Source organism: Fundulus heteroclitus, chromosome 11 (assembly GCF_011125445.2).
Source record: "Fundulus heteroclitus isolate FHET01 chromosome 11, MU-UCD_Fhet_4.1, whole genome shotgun sequence".
Lineage (NCBI taxonomy): Eukaryota > Metazoa > Chordata > Actinopteri > Cyprinodontiformes > Fundulidae > Fundulus > Fundulus heteroclitus.
Genome location: NC_046371.1, coordinates 10,147,873 through 10,170,057, shown reverse-complemented (window position 1 = coordinate 10,170,057; position 22,185 = coordinate 10,147,873). Strand labels below are relative to the sequence as shown.

The 22,185-nt window shown below is 39.4% G+C and overlaps 2 protein-coding genes across 3 annotated transcripts in view; one reads left to right on the top strand and one right to left on the bottom strand.

Moving 5' to 3' along the window:
• ppm1e (protein phosphatase, Mg2+/Mn2+ dependent, 1E) overlaps positions 1-11,309 on the top strand; it is a 61,417-nt gene extending 50,108 nt beyond the window's left edge. The window contains exons 4-8 of the mRNA XM_012881455.3: positions 1,865-2,064; positions 3,011-3,199; positions 6,923-7,066; positions 9,231-9,324; positions 9,409-11,309. Of these exons, the coding sequence (XP_012736909.2) occupies positions 1,865-2,064; positions 3,011-3,199; positions 6,923-7,066; positions 9,231-9,324; positions 9,409-10,322 (1,541 nt within the window). The 3' untranslated portion in view covers positions 10,323-11,309. The remainder of the gene's footprint in view (positions 1-1,864; positions 2,065-3,010; positions 3,200-6,922; positions 7,067-9,230; positions 9,325-9,408) is intronic.
• Positions 11,310-20,277: 8,968 nt separating this feature from the next.
• Positions 20,278-22,185, bottom strand: part of trim37 (tripartite motif containing 37) — a 40,249-nt gene continuing 38,341 nt past the window's right edge. For both annotated transcript variants that reach the window (XM_021308036.2, XM_021308037.2), the window contains exon 25: positions 20,278-21,878. In XM_021308036.2, coding sequence (XP_021163711.2) covers positions 21,832-21,878 — 47 coding nt within the window. In that variant the 3' untranslated portion in view covers positions 20,278-21,831. The remainder of the gene's footprint in view (positions 21,879-22,185) is intronic.

The window sequence follows — 22,185 nt, the reverse complement described above, 5'->3', positions numbered from 1 at the left end:
ATAAACACAGATATTAATTAGCATATCACATCACTTGAGTAACATTGAAATGTAAGAAGTTGCTCTATATAACTTCAGTCCATTTACCATTTTATGTACGTTGTCATCTCAGATAGCGTTAGATGAGAGTACACGTGCTACACAGTAGGGGTGGGGATTTATTGCATCGTTTTATCGTTATGAAAAATGTCTTATCATGATAAGATTTTGACTTTATCATGACAATGATAAATTCCAATCAGTGGTGTCTGAAAACCCCCAAAACTACCATTGTCATTTTTACTTTTTTTATTTTTTGCACTTTTTGTTCCTTGAGAGCATTAATAAATATCAATAAATACCAAAATCTAATTAATTGTAGTTACTGTGTGGGGTTTAGTGATTAAAAATCACACTACCGTTTGTAGCTAATGTCCCGATGAAGTCTATTTTGAATTTTGTTTTGATATGTTATGTTATATTATTAAACATATATGGGGCTATAATTAAAGTGACATGCAGTCACAGCTATCAGTGACACTGGAAGAAGCTGTAAATAGTCTTTTATGATCACTTTTATCATTATCACAATAATACCACAATATATCGTGATAAAATTCAAAGTCTGTATCGCCTATTCCTGCTATACAGGAAATGCATCAAAATAAAATGTATGTTGTATGGAGGAAATGCCAAAATAAAAGCACCAAGAAAAAAAAAACTGCTTTATGTCACCATTCAGGCCCAGTTTACACCTCGTTTTTTGTTGCGTATCTGCTATTCATCTACACCACAAGTTGGAAATTTTAACTGGAACGGCCCCTAAAGTCGGTATTACGAATCGGAAAGTTGGTGCAACAGGATGGTACCCGACTTTGGCATTCATGATGGCTGCCACTCACAACAACATTCAGTAAAACCTCATACTTTCACTGTTTGTAGCAGCTCTCTATTATTAATGTAACAATTAGTCAGTCATACAGGTGCTATCTTTCAGTGTTCATCAGACAGGATGTTTCGGCTTGTTTTATTTGCACAAAATACCTTCTAGAACAGCGTCATTGTCATTGTTTTGACAACAGTAGCCATAGTAGCTAAACCAGCAACGAAGGATCGCCGCCTACAGTTGAATATTTCACGTGCACTTGAAAAGTTTAGCATGGCTTAAAAGATTTTGCAATCGAATATGAGTTTAAAATGCATTCTGAGGCTCAAGTTGGCTGTTTTTGTACGTCTAACGATGGCTTTTGTGCGAGTGTCCATGTTTTTTCCTACTGTCCAACAAGCGGGAAACTGTAACGCAAAAAAGGCGGCGATGAGGTAATTGTTAGTCCTGACCTCCGAGGGCAAATGCAACACGCAGTTAGTTAGTGGCGACACTTTTTTAAGCAGGGCATGTTTTATGCATGCACAGTGGTTGAGTTTCAAAAGAATATACCGCCTACTAGTGGCATGGCAGGGAAATTACACCATTTTTAACGTCTATTAGTATCAGGTGCACGAATATTTCAATAAAAGCGTCACGCAGACGTGTTAACAGAAACAGAAAAACAATCCTGTTTCTGAGCTGTCTTGCAAATTCCCTTGCTCCTGCACCACTGTATCGTTAAATACAATATAATTTTGTTTCATATATTTATAGCTGGTATATTTTTATTTTGCCTACAATATAGTGGACAACCCACATTAGCCTAACATGCTCAGTTAGTGTATATGATGCATTTATTAACAGTTTATTCTGACGTTAAGACATGAGTGCTTATGTAAGTAATCAACAGGATTTTGCCCACGTGTACACGATCTTTGAATATGTAAAAGAGTGTTAGTGCGGCCCGTTTCAATTAACCAAATCTCTGTGAATTATTTTGCACCGTCTTTGTTGCAGAGATGGAGTCGGTGAAGATGGCCCGGCTGGTGTTTAACACTCTGTTTGAGACGTGCTGCCTCTGGCAGAAGGAGCTGCCTTACCGCCGCCGCCCACAGCCATACTACGAAACGTCCATCCACGCCATCAAGAACATGAGGCGCAAGATGGAGGACAAACATGTCATCATCCCCGACTTCAACACCCTCTTCAACATTCAGGTAAAACATCGGGTTTTTGTCCAAACGCTGAATGTTGGTCAAACACTGCCAAAACGGAACTAGAAATAAGTAAAATATTCTTTAAAATGAGTGTATTTGTCCTTGATTTGAGCAGGTAAATAAGATGATTTGCCAATGGAATAAGATTTTTGCACTTAAAATGGGAACAACTCATCTCCATAATCTTATTTCAAGTGCAGGATGTCTAATTGTCTTATTTTAGGGGTCAAAATACTCGTTCCATTGCTCAAATCAAGGATTAAAACATTAACTTTAAGAACATTTAACTTATTTTTAGATCCGTTTTTTCAGTGAAGGATAATTATCTCATCCAAAGCTAAAGTGTGCACACTTATGCAGCCAAGTTATTGCAGCGTTTTTCCATCTTCGTTTTCCCCACAAACAGATTTGTTTCTTTCGCATTTCGATTAGAAAAGGTTAAGTCACATTAAAAGTGGAAAAAATAGATAATACTTTTGTCATTCACTCTACCTTTATACTTACCCAACCCGTACTATTTGCAATAACATTGATTTCCCAAATAAATATACACGTATTTGTTTGCACAATGGGAGACAGACTGTACCATAACATTAAATGCAAGTGTTTAAAATATAAGTAAATTATGCTTTCCTGTATTTGGATCTAAATAGTATTTTAGGAAGGCTTTGCCCATATAGCATTTATATATTGCAACTCCCACACTGTACGGTAGCCTTACCCTCAGGAGTCTTTAGAATAGAGCTATTTCAAGAGCTGTGTCTGGAGGTCTAACTGTATTTATGTTTGTTAGACTGCCACTATTGTACATGGTCTAAAACTGGAGGCGAGCATGGTGGCTTTCTTTGGCTGCTGCTTTTCCCACAGTGAGAACCTTTTTCAATGAATGTCAACGCAGCAAGTCATGTGTTTTTTTTTTTTTTTCTCTCTGGTTTTTGTCTCCTAGGATCAAGAGGAACAGGCTTTCTTCGCTGTGTTTGACGGCCATGGCGGAGTGGACGCCGCCATTTATGCCGCCAACCACCTCCACGTCAATTTATTCCACCAGGAATCCTTCAGCCAGGACCCCAGTGAGGCGCTGTGTAGAGCCTTCAAGATGACTGATGAGCGCTTTGTGAAGAAGGCCTCACGAGAGGTAACCCTGTCCTCAGCAAACACAAACCTTTCATCGTGATTTACTCTTGTCCTGTTCTATTACTTTCTTTTTTTTTACAGCAGCAGCTCTTGTCGTCTGATCTTAAAGGTATACTATGCAACCGGGGTTGATTTTCCAGCGAGGCTCCCCCCAGAGGGCGAAAGTAAAAGTGCACTGTCGTAAAGATGCTCAGCTGTTCTAGTTTCTACATCAAGCTAGGCGCAGTTGTTTTGAGCTTAGCAGACAGGCGAACGCAACGAAAAGTGGAAAAAATGGCAGTACTAACAATGACTAACACTGAAGGTATGAACATCAGGGTTTCCCGCAGCGCTGGAAGCATTACACGCTGCGGCCGCCGCCTCGCCAGTTTTATTATTATCAAGTGAGAATGCTATACAGCATTCTCACTTATTAAGTTCCTTCAGGTCTTGATTATTATTCCGTACGTTTTTCGGCATCTAACTACTCCTGCATACTTCAACCGATTTAAACAATTTTTGTATCAAAACGTTCAGCTCGTTCACGACATTACTGCTATGTCTTTTTGTAATTATAACTTTTATAATATTTAAAATATTTAACTTTTTGTGCGTTTTTTGCTCTCATTGAAAATGAATGGAGAATCCTTCAAATTCTTCAAATATTTCAACTTTTTGTCATCTTACTGCTTCAGCCTACTTTCACCTATAAACGCCATTCAACTTTTAAAACGTAGTGATATCTTTTGGCTATTATGGTATGTTTCAGCTTTTTCATATCTTTCACCATTTTCGTATAGTACGTCTTTAAAATAATTTTGGCTTTTCAAGAAATTCAGCAAATAACATGCGTTGCTATGGTTGTCAAGTGGCAGTTGGTAGAGTGCGCACTCTAGAAATTCAACAAATTCTTCTTCTCCGAACAACTTCTTCTCACTCGCTCAAATTTCACCCTATCCACATAAATTATACATCAAAACGTAGGAATCTTTGTCTGGATTCGGAAAATGTAATCATCATTGGTGTGGGATTTATAGATTTTTCGCAAATCACCTCAGAGCGACACTAACCCGAAACCTTCCCCATTCATTTCCTATGGAGCGGTTTTCAAAAATGACACCTGGAAATCCAAAACATCACATGTTTTCGCATCGTCGCTACTCCTAAACCAATTCATGTAGAGGCATGAGACTTTCACACATTCATGTCCCGACCCTTCTGGCGCTCACAAAAGAGAAATTTTGTTGATAAATGTTACGGTTTTGCCGCAGGAACAATTTGTTCGGGAGTAGCGTTTTGGGAAAATGCTAAAACAGGATCAGACTTCAATCTCCCCAAATGAGGCACTTTTCTACATCGTCGCTACTCCTAAACCGTTTCATGTACAGGCATGAGACTTTCACACATTCATGTCCCGACCCTTCTGGCACTCATAAAAAAGGAATTTTGTTGATGGCTGTTACGGCTTTGCCACAGGAACAATTTGTTCGGGAGTAGCGAATGTGCAAAATCCTTAAAACGCTTTGGAGCTTCATTCTTCCACATCATCCACTTTTTACATCGTCGCTGTGCCTACACCGATTTTTGTACAAACCTAAAAATGAACTCCATAGTCCTCAAAAGCCTGCTGATACTCAGAGTGAAAGAATTATTTTGATATCTCTTATACTTTTTCAGCTACAGCGATTTGTTCGGGACCGTTTGTAGAGGATTTCTCAAATTTCATAAAAATCCTCTTTATATCATAATTTTTTACGCCTAAATTAAAATATTTCTAGCAAAAACCGATAGTTTTTCTTGTTCTCCTATCCGTTACGAACTAAACGCTGAAAAAATTATGTCTCTACCATTTACAGAACAGGAGACATGGAGCGTTGTTTGAGGCAAAGTTCTCCATTCTATTTCAATGAGGCAGAGTCTGACAAAGTCTCTGCACTTCGGGAGACTGGCCGCTGCAGCTGTGTCAGTGAGTTTCCATGACGACGGAACTCTGAGGGCCAGAGGGACACGCTCCATTCGGATAGAATAGCAACTTTCAACATCCACTGCAGTGGCTGTGATTAATGTAGGAGCCTGAAATTCGCACAGTCACTTCCTCTTAACATTTTAAAATTTTCAAGTGACTTTCAGCCATGTGTCAGTTTTCTGTCCCATTTTGGATGTCACATGCTTTCCTATTGGGCCTTTGCTTCCAACAGGACCTGGCATGATGCCCAGACACGACCCAATTGGCCAATACAGCATCCCCCACATGTGGGAAATGGCGCTACTGACCATTTTGGTCAAATGTTGAGTTCTTGGCCCAGATGTGGTGAGGCTGCTTTGCTAAAGGAGGCCAATCTGACCCATGAACTTTGGTCACGTTTGGTGACATTAAGAATTGGCACCCCTTTTTGATGCACTTCCCAGTAGAGGATTTGGACCAAACTGACAGAGTACAATCACCCGGTGATACTGAACACAACCATGCTAGCGGCTAACGGTTAGCATGTTGCTAACCAGAAGTAGCTTTAGAAAGGTCCTACCAACTTCTGCTTAGCCGGGGTTGTTCTGCCTTTACAGACAAATAGAGGGCTACAGCTGTGAGGGAGTCTCCATGACAACCCTTTTAGCCAGAGGCTTCTAGGAGGTCTATTGACTTAACATGGCACCTTTCGAAGGGCACTGTGGGTGCTGTGAAGACCGTAGGAAGCTGAAATTCGCAGTGTTACTCCCCGTTAGTATTTTTGACGGTACCACGAGGCAGGCGCCTTGCTAAATTTCTTCAGAATTTTTTTAGTTGTTCTTAATCTTCAAATTCTTCAATTTTTTTTAAATTTTTCCAATTTTTCAAATTCCTTCAAATTTGTTCAAATTCTCTAAATTTCTTCTAAATTTTTTAAATTCTTCAAGTTTGTCAAATTCTTCAAATTTTTCAAATTCCTTCAAATTTTTTGAAAATTTTTAAATATTTCAAATTTCTTCAAATTTTTCAAATTCCTTCAAACTTTTTCAAATTCTCCAAATTTCTTCAAATTTTTCAAATTCTTCAAATTTTTCAAATTCTTCAAATTTTTCAAATTCTTCAAATTTCTTCAAATTTTTCAAACTTCAAAATTCTTCAAATTCTTCTATTTGTTTCAATTCTTCAAACTTTTTCAAATTCTTCAAATCTGATTTCAATGTTTTCTGCATCTTCTGCTCAATCATTCTGCAGATTAGCATTCTCACTGCTGTTTCGCAGGAACAGCCTTTTCTAGTTATTATTATTATTATTATTATTATTTTTTTTTTTTTTTTTTTTATGTTGGCGAGATGCTACCGCCTCGCCAACATAAAAATAAATAAATAAATAAATAAATAATAATAATAATAAAACTCGACATGCTTGCATGTTTATTTGACGTTAACACGCGGTTCTTTGTTGTTGCTTTCGCGCGTGCATATAGTGAATGGCAGGGCAAAAACACATGGAGTTCTCGCCGTAAAGCCAGACTTCTGTGTGTGCGGGCCGAGAGCTCTTGCAATTGCAAGTGCGGTGTTTCCCCCACAGACCACCAGTGCGGCCGAGAAAACCTTTGTTCGACCTGAAATGACTCATTTAATCATCCAAAACGGTATGGAACACATTAATTAACTGAAAAATGTTGCATAGTATGCCTTTAAACCACTATAATCAGTTTTGGACTGTAGCTTTTCCTCGGTATCTAGATGTATTTGTTAGAGATGGTTAACTTGTGGTTGTGTCTTTGTGTGTTCGTGGCAGCACCTGCGCTGTGGAACAACAGGCGTGGTGACGTTCCTGCGAGGTCGGACGTTATATGTGGCCTGGCTGGGGGACTCCCAAGTCATTCTGGTGCGGAGGGGCCAGGTGGTGGAGCTGATGAAAGCCCATAAACCAGACAGAGAGGTGATACACAGAGCTCTTTCTTAAAAGAATAAACAAATAACACATCTGTGAAGGTTAACGTTAGACCCATTCCACATTCTCCGTGACGTCACCGTTAGCAGACAAGGGCTGAGCTGAAATGTCTATTAACGTAAGATTTATATTATATTATATTTTATCGAGAGCAAACTTTCGATTGGCTGTATTTTTCAGCCATACCAACATGTAAGTTTCAGCTAAAAACAAAACTGGGATACCATCCACCCATCCATCCATCCATCCATCCATCCATCCATCCATCTACTCATCCATCTATCCATCCATCCATCCATCCATCCATCTACTCATCCATCTATCCATCCATCCAGTCATCCATCTATCCATCTATCCATCCATCCACTCATCCATCTATCCATCCATCCATCCACTCATCCATCTATCCATCCATCCATCCACTCATCCATCTATCCATCATCCATCCACCCATCCATCCACTCATCCATCCATCTATCCATCCATCCACTCATCCACCCATCCACTCATCCATCCATCCACCCATCCATCCATTCATCCACCCATCCATCCATCCATCCATCCATCCATCCATCCATCTATCCATCCATCCATCCATCCACCCATCCATTTTCCAGCACGCTTATCCCTATTGGGGTGCTGGTGCCGATCTCCAGCTGTCAGTGGGCGAGAGGTGGGGAGATGGGATACCAAGTAATAAAACTTCAGTATATAACTTTAATGATTAACTTAAAAAGTAAGCACAATTAGAGCCGGCTGAAAGAAGAATCTAGACTATCTTATTCTATATCTTTATCTTTTTACACTATGCACGACTCTGTGTGTGCCATTACGTTTGTGGTATCTGGTGTGGTAACATACATCTGGTTTAGGCTACATTTGGTGAAAATAAGCTAACTCAAGGCTGGTTTATGCTTGACATTCTGCTCGTATATGAGTCGTTTAGACAAAACGTCTGCAGTATTTTTATGCTCCAAGGGGCTTTTCCTCCAATGCATGGTGCTCCTACGCCAAGCGTACTACAACACACCCTACAGACAAAAGCAGAAAAAAGCAGCTGTTGCCGACATTTTAAAGCCTCTTCCTTTCTTCTAAAAGTGACGGCGATTTCTGTCCAGGAATTGTTGACAGCTTGTTGATCACAGTGGCCCAATCATAGAGAGTAGACTCTATATTTATAAACCTCCGCCAGGAGGAGCGCTTGCTCGTCCGCCATGCAACTGTCCGTGTAGTTAGAAACCTTCGTCACTGTCAAGAGACACACTAACAGGAAGGTGTTGAGGCTAACAAAGCCACCGACATTTCCCTACCGGACAACCCCGTCACCTTGTTTTACGTCCTCAGGTAAAGCTCACACAGGTCTAAACCCACACTGCAAAAATAGAGCTAAAAATAAGAACATTTTTCTTGAATTTTAAGTATTTTTCCTTGATTTGAGCAGGTAAATAGGACTATTTGCCAATGGAATAAGATTTTTGCACCTAAAATAGGAACAATTCATCTCCATCACCTTATTTCAAGTGCAGCATATCTAATTATCTTATTTTAGGGGTAGAAATACTCATTCCATTGGCAAAGAATCGTATTTACCTGCTCAAATCAAGGACAAATACATTATTTTCAAGAAAATTTTACTTATTTTTAGTTCTCTTTTTGCAGTGCATTTAGTAAACAGTAATTTTCATAGGGCTACAAAACCATTAAACATTTGAGCGTTTTACAAAATAAAATGTTAAAGCTCAAAAAGTAAACACTATCAGGACGAGTGCTTAATGCTTATTTTATGTGACGATGAATGTTTGTGTGTCTTTTTATTCATAGTACATCACTTGACCCCTTTAAAGTATAAATCACTTCCACAAAACATGCAGATATCTAGTTACTTTATTACCCCTACTTTTTTTTTTTGGATGCCTTAAAGAGGGAATATCAAGCAAAGCGCCCATCATCATTGCTTTCTTGGCATCTATACATCCATTTTGAAATTGCACTTTGTTTTTTTTTCAGTTCAATAACAGAAGCCCTGTCTAACCTAAATAAAATAACAACATTCTGAGTGGATCATTACTTTAAGTATATATCTAACAGAGGCAGGTGGAGCACTCTCATGATTGATGTGGCGTCCCGTGACGAGCGTCTCTTGTGTTTGCAGGATGAGAAGCAGAGGATCGAGGCTCTGGGAGGATGTGTGATTTGGTTCGGCACATGGAGGGTCAACGGGAGTCTGTCCGTATCCAGAGCAATAGGTAAAATCAAAGTTCTGCCACATGCAACACGCTGAGGTGCGCCGCATGGAGGAGGCAATACTCTTACCTGATTTGTTTTGACAGGCGACTCAGAGCACAAGCCCTACATTTGCGGGGACGCAGACCACGGCGTTTTCCCATTAGACGGCTCAGAAGACTACCTGATACTGGCCTGCGATGGGTTCTGGGATACCGTGAGTCCAGACGAGGCGGTGCGGGTGGTCAGCGACCATCTCCAGGAGAACACCGGAGACACCACCATGGTGGCCCACAAGCTGGTGGCCTCCGCCCGAGATGCAGGTTCGAGCGACAACATAACCGTCATAGTGGTGTTCCTGCGGGACCCCCGCTCCCCGCCGCCAACCAGCACCGAGGATGAGGAGGAGGGTGTGGCGGAGGAACAGGCGGAGCAGGAGGAGGCAGCCGAGGTGGAGGAAGAGGAACAGGAGGAAGAAGAGGAGGAAGATGAAGCAATGAGGGTAGAGCGCGAGGGAGGCAGCGCCGCAGACGTTGGAGGGAAAAGCCGCGGCGGCTGGCCCCTGCAGCAGTGCTCGGCTCCGGCAGACCTCGCCTACGAAGACCGAACGGACTCGCTAACGGACAGAACCAGCCTCAGCTTGCTGGGGCCGTCGCTGGAGAGCCACATTTCCCTGATCCAGGGCTCAAGGAAGCCCTGCTTTACCTTTAGCCCCGACCTCTTCGCAGCCGCCCACAGCTATCGAGGAGAACGCCCTCTGAGACGCAGGTCATGCGTCCCGTTTCAGGAGCCCGGCATCTCTAGCTTTACGGACCCACAGTGGCCCCAAACGACCATGCTGTTAAGCCGAGCAGTGAGGCGAAACCACAGGCGGGGCCACGTCAGCCGTCGGTGGGGCCGTAGGTGGCCAAACAGATCCAAAGAGCTGCTAGGTCTGATACCGTCTGGCCAAACGCAGTGCTGCTCCCCCTGGAGGCCTGGAGTGGCAGTGCCTCACCTGCCGCCCGATGCCACGATCTGAAGCTTCGGCCAAACCAAACCATTACCACTTCTCCCCCTGACCCCCACCCCACCCACCTTTGCCTTCAACAACACATCTTTCTTTGATAGTAAGTAGTCGTGGCTCCTGCAGTCGTCATGTGATTAATCAATCAATGTTAGAGGACCGGTACTCTCTGTCCTAAGTCAAAACGTTTCACAATGTAAGCTGGCCCACCGAACACAAGCGCTGCTTGTTGATGCTTTTAAGTAAAGCCCAAACCGCATCCTCTCCGTCGTGACCACTGATTAGTCGATATGAAGCCAGAGCTCAAAACGCTGGACAGTAGGATGTATACACGGACTGAATGTGATATAAATGTTTAAAAAAAAAAAGGCACTGTAGTATGACATGTTTATGAAGTAGACCAGAGCAGTTACTGCAGACCATGAGGTTTGAGCTGCATCACTTCAGGAAAGAGAAACGGGGATTTCAAGTACATTTTAAAAACACCTGTTATTAGCGAGTAGCAGCGTAGTTCTGTTCTGGGCTCTGAATGCCCTCAAGTGATGAAAAATATTATCTTGCATTCGTTTATTTATGTGCCTGGTTGTTCCACGCTCTTTTAGAGAGATGTTATTTATTTTGAAAGATATATTAGAGGAACTTTTGTTATTTAAAAAAGAAGAAGAAAGAAATACACAATTGCTGGAAAGGTAGACTATCAAAAGTTGCCCCTCCTGTGTAGTTGTTGCACTGTAAACATTTGCTCCCTCTCACTCACAACGGCACTAGCAGGATTGGAAGCTGATATTTTCTCATTTTGTTTGACATTCTTTAATGTAATTATTTAGTGTATTTGACATCACATATATATGTTTTTAATGAACTAAATGTAATAACGGTGGTAATGCCTTTTTCATTGTTGACACTTTCCTAATCTGCTGCCACGGAAAACGACATATATACAGTGCCTCCAGAAAGTATTTGCATTTCTTTATTTGTTCCAAGTAAAACAATAGGTTTAGTTACATATTTATTCATATATTAATTTCCGTATTGGTTTTTCTAGCTGTTATGTTTACTTTATCTATCTATCTATCTATCTATCTCTCTATATATATATATATATATATATATATATATATATATATATATATATATATATATATATGTCTGAAATTTTTTTTTTATTTCTCCTTATGGGCTATTTTTGATTGATTTTTTTTTTTTTTTCTCCTGAGAAACATTTATAAAATAGGCTTTAAGTATACGATATAAAACCAAAAAACGGGGGCAATGTGAAGTGGTGTGAATACTTTCTGCTGGCACTGTAAATTCTTTATAGCTGTACATCTTATTTATTATTTTCCTTCATTGTAACCAACAGACCTTGGACCAAAACTACACAACTTAATTTTGTGTTGCATCATACACATTTTCCCCTCATCCAAGAATACAACATTCTTTCTGGGAAAACAGATTGTGTGACATCAGTGCTTTCTCATAATTTTTTATGGAGTAAAACATATCCTCTTTTTGTGAGATAGATGTTAACTAACTAAGCATTACGTCCAGCTCTAATGGCTTATCTTGCCTTTTTTGTCCCCCCAAGCAATCCTCTAGTAGCGGATGAGTAGGTTCATAGATGAGGCTGGAACAAATCTTGCTGCTGGTTTGTGGCAGTGAAGGCAGACGCTGTTCTGCCCCTGCCCATGCAGTCAATGACCCAGCAATTATCCTGCAACAATTTGTCTACTCTTAAAAGCATTACCCGTCGGATTATAAAAGATTAGATTTCACTTACCTGAATAAATGCCTCATGTAGTCCAGTATTCCAGATGGGATGTAGGCCTGGGCTAATGGGTTTTTACGCAGAAGGATATTGATGTAGGTGTACATTTCTTTTTCGTTTTCATAGTTTTACATGTATTTGCTTTTACACAAAACTCACTGAGGAGACGTATTTTTAAAAAAAGGCTTGATAACATTACAGTTAATATTAATAGAATACATCTGAAAGATGGAAATCATCTTTATGTATGAGACGTATTTTCCCCCTCACCCTGGATAACTTATTACAAGATTAATGCATTGATATCATCTAAAAGAAAAGTGCAAGGAAATTGGACAAGAATTTAATAACTAAAAAGAAAATTTGAAACCACTCTTTCTCAGAAATATGTAAAAGTACAACCTGCAGCTTTTTGTTTAGCTCAGTCTTAATACTCTTTTTGTTGAAGCTAATTTCAGCATTGTGACAGTGCAACTTCAAGCCTCTTAACGAATGACTCTCCAACATAATGTGTTGCAGCTCTACCATAATTTTATGCACAAAATAGGAATTTCTTGAGGGTTTGTTACAGTTAACAAGGGGTACCACATGTCAATCAAAGGTTCACTTAAATAGAACCTGTGTGAGATAAATATATAAGTAAACAAACTTTTGGTTTTACCAGTCTCATTGCAAAGATATAGAAAATACCTTTGTGAAAGTGAAAGATTGCTCCTGCTGTGAAATCCACTGAGGCTGCCTGCCATGGCCCCACTGGAAAAAAATCTTAATTGGATGTAACTATGATCTGTTCCAGATTTTGGAACGGTGTCCCCCATTGCTGCTGTCTAATATCTAGCCCTCTTATTCTGTTATCAGGTCGTCAGTCTTTCATAAGACTGCACAAATCCAAGAGCTGATACCCAGATAACTTCATCATTTGCTAAATTTACCAAATAGATATAGTAAAAAAATTAGACTATTTTCCCAGTTATAAAACAGGAAAGTACTGTCAACTGTGACATTGAACTTGAGAATTAACTGTGGTTAAAAAGTTAATAATCTCATAAATTAACAAATTTTGATCATTATCACTGGAGATACATCTTTGAATTTTGTAGAACTGAGAGCTCATTGATGTACTATAAACTATAAAGAACATTCATTTCTGTTTGTTTATTACGTCCTTAAATGTTAGATATGGCCATTTTTTTTATTACACTGTCAATATATCTTGGAGTTAAATGTGTTATTACAAACATTTCAGCTGACTGTTGATTTTGTTTGGAATGGCAACAATTGTTAGCATACCATCAGAACTAGCTGTCCTAGTAGCATCGGCTTGATTCAGTTTTTTTTCCATCTGATGTTGAAGCAAAATCCTGAAAACATTTCAAATAAAATTTATTGAATTTAAATCAACTGGTTTAAAATAAAAGCTAAAGTATGTGCAAGTAAGCTACAAGTCCCAGGATACAAAATCTTCTAGCTAGCATGAATGCTTCTCTAAGCTAGCGAGAAAGGCAAGCTAACATTTTTCTGGTGAGAAACTATGGTGATAAACTGCTTTTCTTGGAGTGCAGTAATTATCTTCATTATTACATATTGTTCATTGCAAAAACATTTTACTCATGCAGTTATCTTGGTTGTCTCAACCATTAGTAAAACAAGTTTCAGATGGGCATATAATCAAGTAGCCTAATGCTAGCAAAATCAACAAATGCTAGCAATATCATAAAGTAACTGATAAATGGAAGGGATGGAATTTAATGTTCTTTTGTCTAGGCTTTATGTCAAAAATCTGTATTTCTAAAATTATACACAAACACACCCAACACACTTTAAATCATAGAGAAAATGGCAGTAAAAATAAACAATACTTGGCAAATGACCCTAAATTAAGCTGCTAGGAGTGTAGAGTCCAACAATTTATACCCTGCTGGTGAAATAACATGAATTTATTGAACCACTGTAGTAATAGGTGGCTAATACAATCAGTACAGTATCTTTTGAAGCAAGTTAAGTCCATTATTGAGCCGAAGTTGCCAAACAACAAGTGATATTTTATTGGCACATTTGGGGGATATTAAACTAGAAAAATAGGGATATATTTCCTGTGTGGCACTGCTTCCTACTTCACTGTTTGGTTACATTTAAGAGTAGAGATTAAGGTCATTTCATGCATTTCCATTAGCTCAAACTGCTTCAACCGTTGTCATTAGAAGTGGTTGAAGGGACCAAGTTGACAAACGTTGAAAAACAGAATTAAAACAGTCAACACATTTGTGTATGTTCTGAAGTTGTTGTTTTTTTTTTTTTTGTTTAAATCCTTCCACTTTTTTCTAGCAGTTTTGATTGAGAAGGGTTAACAGGGTAATTTTATTTCTCCTTTTATTTACTTTTACAAACTAGCTATCTGAAGACTAATTTGAAATACTAATTTCCCTTCATCTGATGCAATGAAACGGCAAAATGTTTATCACATCCGAGTTCTGTGAACAGAGGCTTTGCTGGTCGACAGAACCAGGTCCCCCAGTATCAGCTCCAGCTTGACTCTAGCTGGTGTTACCCTGCGAACATGCTGTCGAGAGCATTAGTGGAGCAGACTGTTCCATACTGTGGAAAATTAGGTCGACATGCAGGTGATTTTCTTTTCTTCTTTCTACTTCTGTGGTTAAGAGCCATCAATACTGGGGAGGTGTACGAAATGAATCGAGAACGCAAACTAGAAGCCATTTAATTCCCCTGTGGGAGCAACGCCACAAACTCAGTCTCGAAAGGCCTGAAGAATACAGATAAAGGGGATAACAGTCATTTAAACTATTCACTTACGCATGAATGTGTTTGTGTGTATATCCTGAGTACTAACTGAGAGTGGCGCGAGTGCTGGAGGAGTGTACATATAGTAACTGTATTGTAAATTTGTTTTAATCTACAAGACTCAGCAGCTGGGAGTCAGTCTTAAACCACAAACTGTCTAAATTTTCCAGCGCCGGGCAGAGATGCTGTTTTCTTTTATTGGACTCATAGTAGGTCGGTAGTAGCTTAGCTGCAGTTTCATCTTGCTCTCACGCTGAGACGTAAACAGTAAACCAGAGATAAATAAAGATGTCATTAACCCACATATTAGGATCAAGACACTTCAGTCAAAATGACCGTATCCCCGGTTCAAATAAACGTTCAGCTGGCAGGATTTCTCTCCAGATGTGCAAATGAGAGCTTAATGCAGTGCTACACATTAGAAGAAGAGGGAAATCAAGGACCTGCTGTGGAGTTCTGGCCCCAACTGTTGAACCATGGATTAAATATTTTCACCAATTTTATCCATGTGGTACCAGCAGGATTATGTTATACTGCCATTTGTTTTAATTGTGTGAAATAAGATTGTTTAAAACTAGGAAATGTTTGAATAATCCGGGTTTTTGCTAAAATAAAAACGTTCGACTGAAATCTAATACCATTAAGGAGATCAAATGATTAAATTTAGTTGGTTCCAAATTGCCTTGTTTTGGAGCATGCAAACTCCAAACAGGAACGCCTTAACTGGGATTTAAATTCAGAAATGGGTGTAAGGGCACCAATTCTAATGAGATAATTTACAGGTGCATTTAACGGTATTAAAGGTGCATAGCCACGTTATTTGACTTTTTAAAAATGTGTACGCCGGTAGCTCACTCTGGTTGCATACAAAGTTTTTATGACAGAATTTCACGTCCTGGAGGCGTATTAGGTGTTATTTTGGTGTTTTATGCTTTGTTTTTGTTCAGTTTGTTAATAAATAAACCCTTTGGTGTTCATTCACGATTTTAACGGAAGTACGTACTGCGCATGCGCAGCAGGGGTTAAACTAAGGAAGCAGCTAACGGCTATTAGCATCTCCCAGCGAAACAATGAAGAAAGGTCCAAGATCCAGCGAAACAAATATATGACTCCATGAGGGAAAATACTGGAATGTCACTGGGAATACAGTCTGAACATCGGTGTTGACTGAAGCGGACACTAAACCTGCCGATTGTTCTGATGTGACCGCAGAGTTGACTGACATGAGTAAATGTTCTGATATGAGGCTCTTAAAGTTGCTGTAGATCGGTTTATTTAATTAATTTGATCGGTTTTCAATCACGCCGAGCTGATACTTTAATGCCGGCCCGGCTGGCATTATTTACAATTCATTTATTAATTAAGCATAGTACGTGGCTATATACCTTTAAAACATAATCAAAAAGGGAATTTCCTTGAGTAATAAAATTTAAAAAAGTGAAACTTTTTTTACACAAGTGTGACGTATTTTACGTGTTTATTTCTGTCATTTCAAATTCTTCAAATTAAATCAGTTTATTCATATAGCTCCAATTTACAACAGATGTCATCTCAGGCACTTTACAAATTAAATTCAATCAAATCATCCAGATGGGTCAAACGGTTCTATCTGAGATGCAGTAATTCATGCAAAAGGAGCCCTGACCAAGTATTGTATTACATCCCAGAACCTGCTGGAGGGACCGTACATCTCATCTAAGCTGGGAATGTGCCTGGATCTCCCCCGCCCCGGAGAAAAAGAAGAGTATAACTGGGAAAGAAATCTGACATAAAAGCCAAAATGTCAATATCGCAAGATTATATATACTTAAAGAGGATTTAAGCAGTTCTGTCTTTGCAGACATAAAACCAGCTCCACAGAACAGCTCAGAGGTGCAGTGATGCTTTCCTTTTTCTTGTAGTGTAATAGCAGGCGTTGAAATGCTCTCTGTTCCCTGAATAGAAATGTTATCTTTAACCAATGGTAGAAATCACGACTTGTATCAATTAAAACTTTAGCTGAAAAGTTTTGAACCATTTCTGTTGAAAATCCCCCCCTGAGATCGTCACTGTTTAAGCAATAAAAGTGTTTTGGATCGTTCATCGTGGTAAATCCTCCACCTCCTCCGACTCAGAGGTTTCCCTTCCTTCATAGTGACGCCAAGCAGAGGTTCATCTCTGCTCCCTTCGTTATCGCTGTCCAACTATAGGGCCCGTCATGAATCTGTGCTGTGTCTATGTACACAACCAGCTTTCTTCTCTTTTTTCTTTGTAAGCAATAATGACGTTGCATAAAAAAATAAAAGGCTCTCTGTGGGTTTGTCTTCTGCTGAAGGATGCAATAAAATCTCAGCCATATTTAAAGAGAGAGATGCAGCTTCCCATTCATTTTTACCTCTCCTGAAATACAAACAGGTCTAAGGTGCCGTCTCTGTTGCCATGATGTGTGTACTGATGGGGAAAGTGAATGTGAAGTTGTAGAAAGAAGCAGAGGTGGTGGTAGGACTGTTGGGATATGGACCCGTAGATAATTTGCTATGGAGGGGAGTGGATCAGCTCACAGGGGTTCAGAGACAAACCCCATTTTCTAGTCCTCCAGGCTTGAAGACAAACCCAATGATTGGTTCTACTTCGACATGCAGGTTAAGTAAAGAAAAAAAAACTGTAAAACACATGTTGAGTACCTGTACTATTTGTGTTCCTGTAGTATATAAATATGTGTACTGTAACTGGTGAATAATAATAATGTATATATATATATAAATATATATAAAGATTAGACAAAGTCTCTGGTTGATGCTTTTTTTTTTTTTGTTCCTCTAAAGAAGAGTAAGTTTCATGTGTGAAAGGAAAAATCCCCCATAATGCTGTCAGATCTGCTGCAAGCATGAACATGAAGAATAAACATCCAGGGATGCACCGATTGATTAGCTAAGTCTCCAGAGACGGACGATTCTTTAGTTTGAACTCGACCTGTAATGGCCAGGTCAGACCCTTGAAAGGATTTTTTTTTTACGTCTCTAATAAGCTGTGCAAGTCAATATTGTATTTCTCTCTTATGTTCTGCATTCAGACACACAGGAAACCGGTTTATAAACACGAGTTGTACAGCACTGGGTGTGCAACTGATTTATTAGTGACAGGATACTAAATCCAGCACTGAGCTGTGAAATCGGACATTTCTTGTCCAAATTCTGACTAGATTTCTGAAACAAACAGTCTAACAACTCCTTTTTAAGTTGTAGTTTAATTGCGCCAATTCTTCTGTCCAGTAGAAGAGAGCTCTAGTTTTAAAGATCCAGTGACGGAATGTGAAATATTGGAAAATAATTCTGGGATTTTATTATTTTTTTTACGCGATCACAGGTCTGAGTGAGAGATCAGAACCATTCATTATCAGAATTGGTTCTGAAAGCAAATATCAGAAATCAGAATGAGCAGAGAAAACTGCAATCGGTGCCTTTTTTTTCTTTTGAAAACATAAAAAAATTTAGTATTTAACCTTTGTTTTACAAAAGTCTTTACCAGAAGAAACAAAAAAAAAGAACACCTCTCCAAAAAAAGTACTTTCCTACTGACTCTTATTTGCTTATTTCTTTCTTCACTTGAAAATACTCGCATTACAAGGTGAATGTCATGTTTTTAAAAGCTCTTTGCAGAAATATAGATGTTTTTTGTGGCACAAGTAGCCTTAATTTGAAAGTAGGCTGACAGGAAATGAGGTTGAAATAGAGAGAGAGAGGTAAGACATGCTGTGAAGGTCCAGGCACCAATACGAGTGTTCACTACCTTTGTGCCACCATCACTATCAGAGATATAGAAACTTTTAGTTTATTTTACAAATTAAGGTTGTGAAATTGTCCCCACTAGCCTTTAGGCTTCTCCCTTTGGGTTCCTTCAGGGAAACTGCTGTTGACTTCTGGACTGAAGAAGTTATAATGTCTAACATTTCATGAACAAGAAAAATTTAATTCACACGTCCACAGTTTTATCTCGTAACTGTCCTGGCCTCGCACAAATCTCTGGACAATACCTCCTAAAACAGCAAAAAAACTATAAAACACAATAATATTCCATGTCAGTAACTATAAAACTCTAGACGTTAAACAGCCCAGTGGAGTCAAAGCGGAGGAGCTAGAGGTCGGCTTCAGCCAAGAGAAAAACAGAAAATATTTCAAGGTAGTGCAGCGAGAAGAGATGCTGGGCTCTCATGTGGATCGATGCCGTCTGCTGTTACGTAAACCGCTTCAGCTAAAGTGAGCAGTTGTGCACATTTCCACTAAAGACGCCCCGTTTCACCGTCTCATATTTTTAATCCCTCAGTTGCAGCAGTTTGGGAGAATATCAGGACGCAGAAATTTAGAGAAGCAAAACCAGCAAGTTCTTGCTTCAAGGGTCAGATTGAGATTTAAGCCGTTATGGCCAAAGGAAATTAGATTTCCTGGAACTTGGAGTGCGAATGATTTACATTTTCAAAACATATCTTTTTCTCCCTTTTTTTTTTTTATTGTTCTACAATGGCCCTAATATGCCGTCGTAGTTTTCCTTGCTTTCCTAAATTGTTAGAATATATTTTGAACAATTTGATTAAGCTAGCCATCAAGTTGCTGGTAAAGATTCTCAGTCATCCAGGTCATGGTCATTCCAAAAAAAGTAAAAAACAAAGCAACTGGATTTGTTTTTCGTAGTTGAAGACGTTTCGCTTCCTCTCCAGGAAGCTTTCTCAATTCAAAAAGTCTGGAGTAATGATGAGTACCAAGCTTTATACTACTGCCCAAACAAAGGCCTTGTAATGGCTTAGATAACATGCAAATTAGCCAGCAAGATTGTAATTATGTCAAGGCAGCAAACTTTTTAAACGTACATTATCAATAAAATTAATACATGGATGTCAAAGTTATTCAAACATGATAGAAAAGTATAGATGGACAGATTTATCTAAACAAGACACTTTAGTTATTATGCTACCTAGCCGTTTAGCATCATAGAAACTTACATTATTGAGATTTATGATTATAAATAACTTATAAACGGTACAAGTATTTAGACCAAAAATACAGCTCTATCGGTTTGGTACGCACATCTACTACACAAAATAGTGTTTCATATCCAAACACATGGAAATAGTTTAGATGCGGAATGAAGGACCAATATAAGGAGTTAGGAAGGACAAAGAAGGAAGCACAGAAGGAAGGATGGTTGAGTAGAAAAAGGTCAAAAGGTTTTTCCACTCATATCTTATCCAGATCTGGAAGTTAACGAGAATAAACGTCAAACTTTTCCAGACTACGTAGGAATCCTATCAACGCTGACCCATAAAAACCCTGAAATACTATTCTTGACTTTCTTTCGCACCATTCAGCAAACACCTGATTCCATCTGCTTCGATGATACATTCAGGATAAAATAACAGAAAGACCGCTCTTTTCACATGTTGTAAAACATTTCATTTATTAGACAAAAATATCCACGGGGAACAATGCAATGTTGCAATTCATTCATAACAAAAGCAGCTTTTTGGTGGAAAACAAGAGATCTGACAAGACTACATGGTGAAAGTCCTGCTACAGGGTGCTGATGTGCAACAAAGCCATGCACTTCCAGGCTTACCAAAAATATTCACAATGTAAACTAATCACAGGACATTTAAGGGTTGGATGACTTATAAAAAAAAAAAAAACAGGCCTGACTTGGGCCTTTTATTCAGAGCTCAATGTTTCAGCATCAACCTTTATAATCATCTTCTGCTCTGTTTATTCGGAGCGCCGAGGTGTAAACGAGTAACTCCATCAAGGAAAGCCGGCAGCACAGCAGCAGAGAACACGTTACATAATTACTGACCTTTATTACTGCTAATCTCTGGGAGATTTACATTATTCCAGCCAAGTTATGAACACTTTGCTTACACCTGCCCAAACAACAGAACCCATCGGACCTGTTCAAGCCCCACAAATTACATTTCACCTGCAGGAAAGCGTTTTATATTTTATTACTTATTCATTAACAGAAAATATATTTAGGTTGTAAATGTGGAGTTTTTGAAAATCGGGCCGTCCACCTCAAACACGTCCCTGCACCAGAAGAAAAATTCACCCCTATAAATACAACAAAACAGCTCTGCGCAATAAATCCATGTAATTTGGATGGACTGATCATATAGAAATTGTGCTCTGTTGTCTTTAAAGGAGCATGTCCAACGTAATTTAGAAAACAGAGCTGCTGCAGCCTAGACGACTCTTCATTCATGCTGTGACGTTCAAGTTAAATAAATCTTACTAAACTTTAAATAAATAAACCTGTGCAGCAGACCTCTGGGGGCGGACACAGCTTACAGCTGCATTCCCAGCTCAGTTACTGACGTCTGCGAGCGCGACGAAGCAAAAACTTCCTCAAATCTGCAGGAGGCGTCGAAGTTTCAGCGAACAGATCGGAGCGGCAGCCGTTTTAAACCTCAAGGGGTTCGCTGGACTCATGCTGCTGCATGCTGTTAGCAGGAGAGCAGTTACAGAAAAAAAAACCTTGTTAACTTCAGAAATGAGAGAAAAACAAAATGACTGTGGTGAAGCTTTTTGCAGGTTTAAATGTGCACAAAGACGCTGGACTGAGGAAAAGCATTCCTACACCGTGGAACAGAGAGATACATGGTGGACGATTTATTCTATTACTCTATTAAATAAGGCAGTGGTTATTAAATAAATGAAAGTATGCTCATCTCTGTTAATCAACTTTGCTATCCGGATCTGATTTGGTTACAGAAAATGATGAACATATTGCTTTAATCGGTGCCTTGGCCCCAGGCTGAGGACCTGCAGGGTGCTTGTGCCTCGTGGTTCACAGGTCGGGTTGTTGTTGTCGTCTTTATCTCAGGTTCATGCATAACAGGCAGTTTATATTCTACAAGCCACAGGCAACATTCGTGGCCATTGCGGACTCGCTGTTTGGACTCCGGGGATAGCGGCCCGACACGCTCCCAGGAAATCACCTGACGGCAGGAAGCCCATTGTTGTCGGACAGGAGCTGCTCCCCTGGAAGAAAGAGGAGAAACGTTTGATTCTGCAGACGTTCTTCCTTCTTATCTATTAACATTCCCACTGGGACTGGTTGGGGGATTATTTTCAGTGCTTCTCTCCAGACAATCACGATACGCGTACGTTCTGCTCTCAGACCAGCAGTGAACCATCTGCATGGTAACACGTTTTCAGAATGATGATTTTTATATAAACCGTACGTTAACACACACTTTTAATACAGCCTGAAGGTTAAACTAACAAAGGTTGTCAATATTTTGTATATCATTTAAAAAAAAATAATAAATCAGTTTTTAAATAAGAC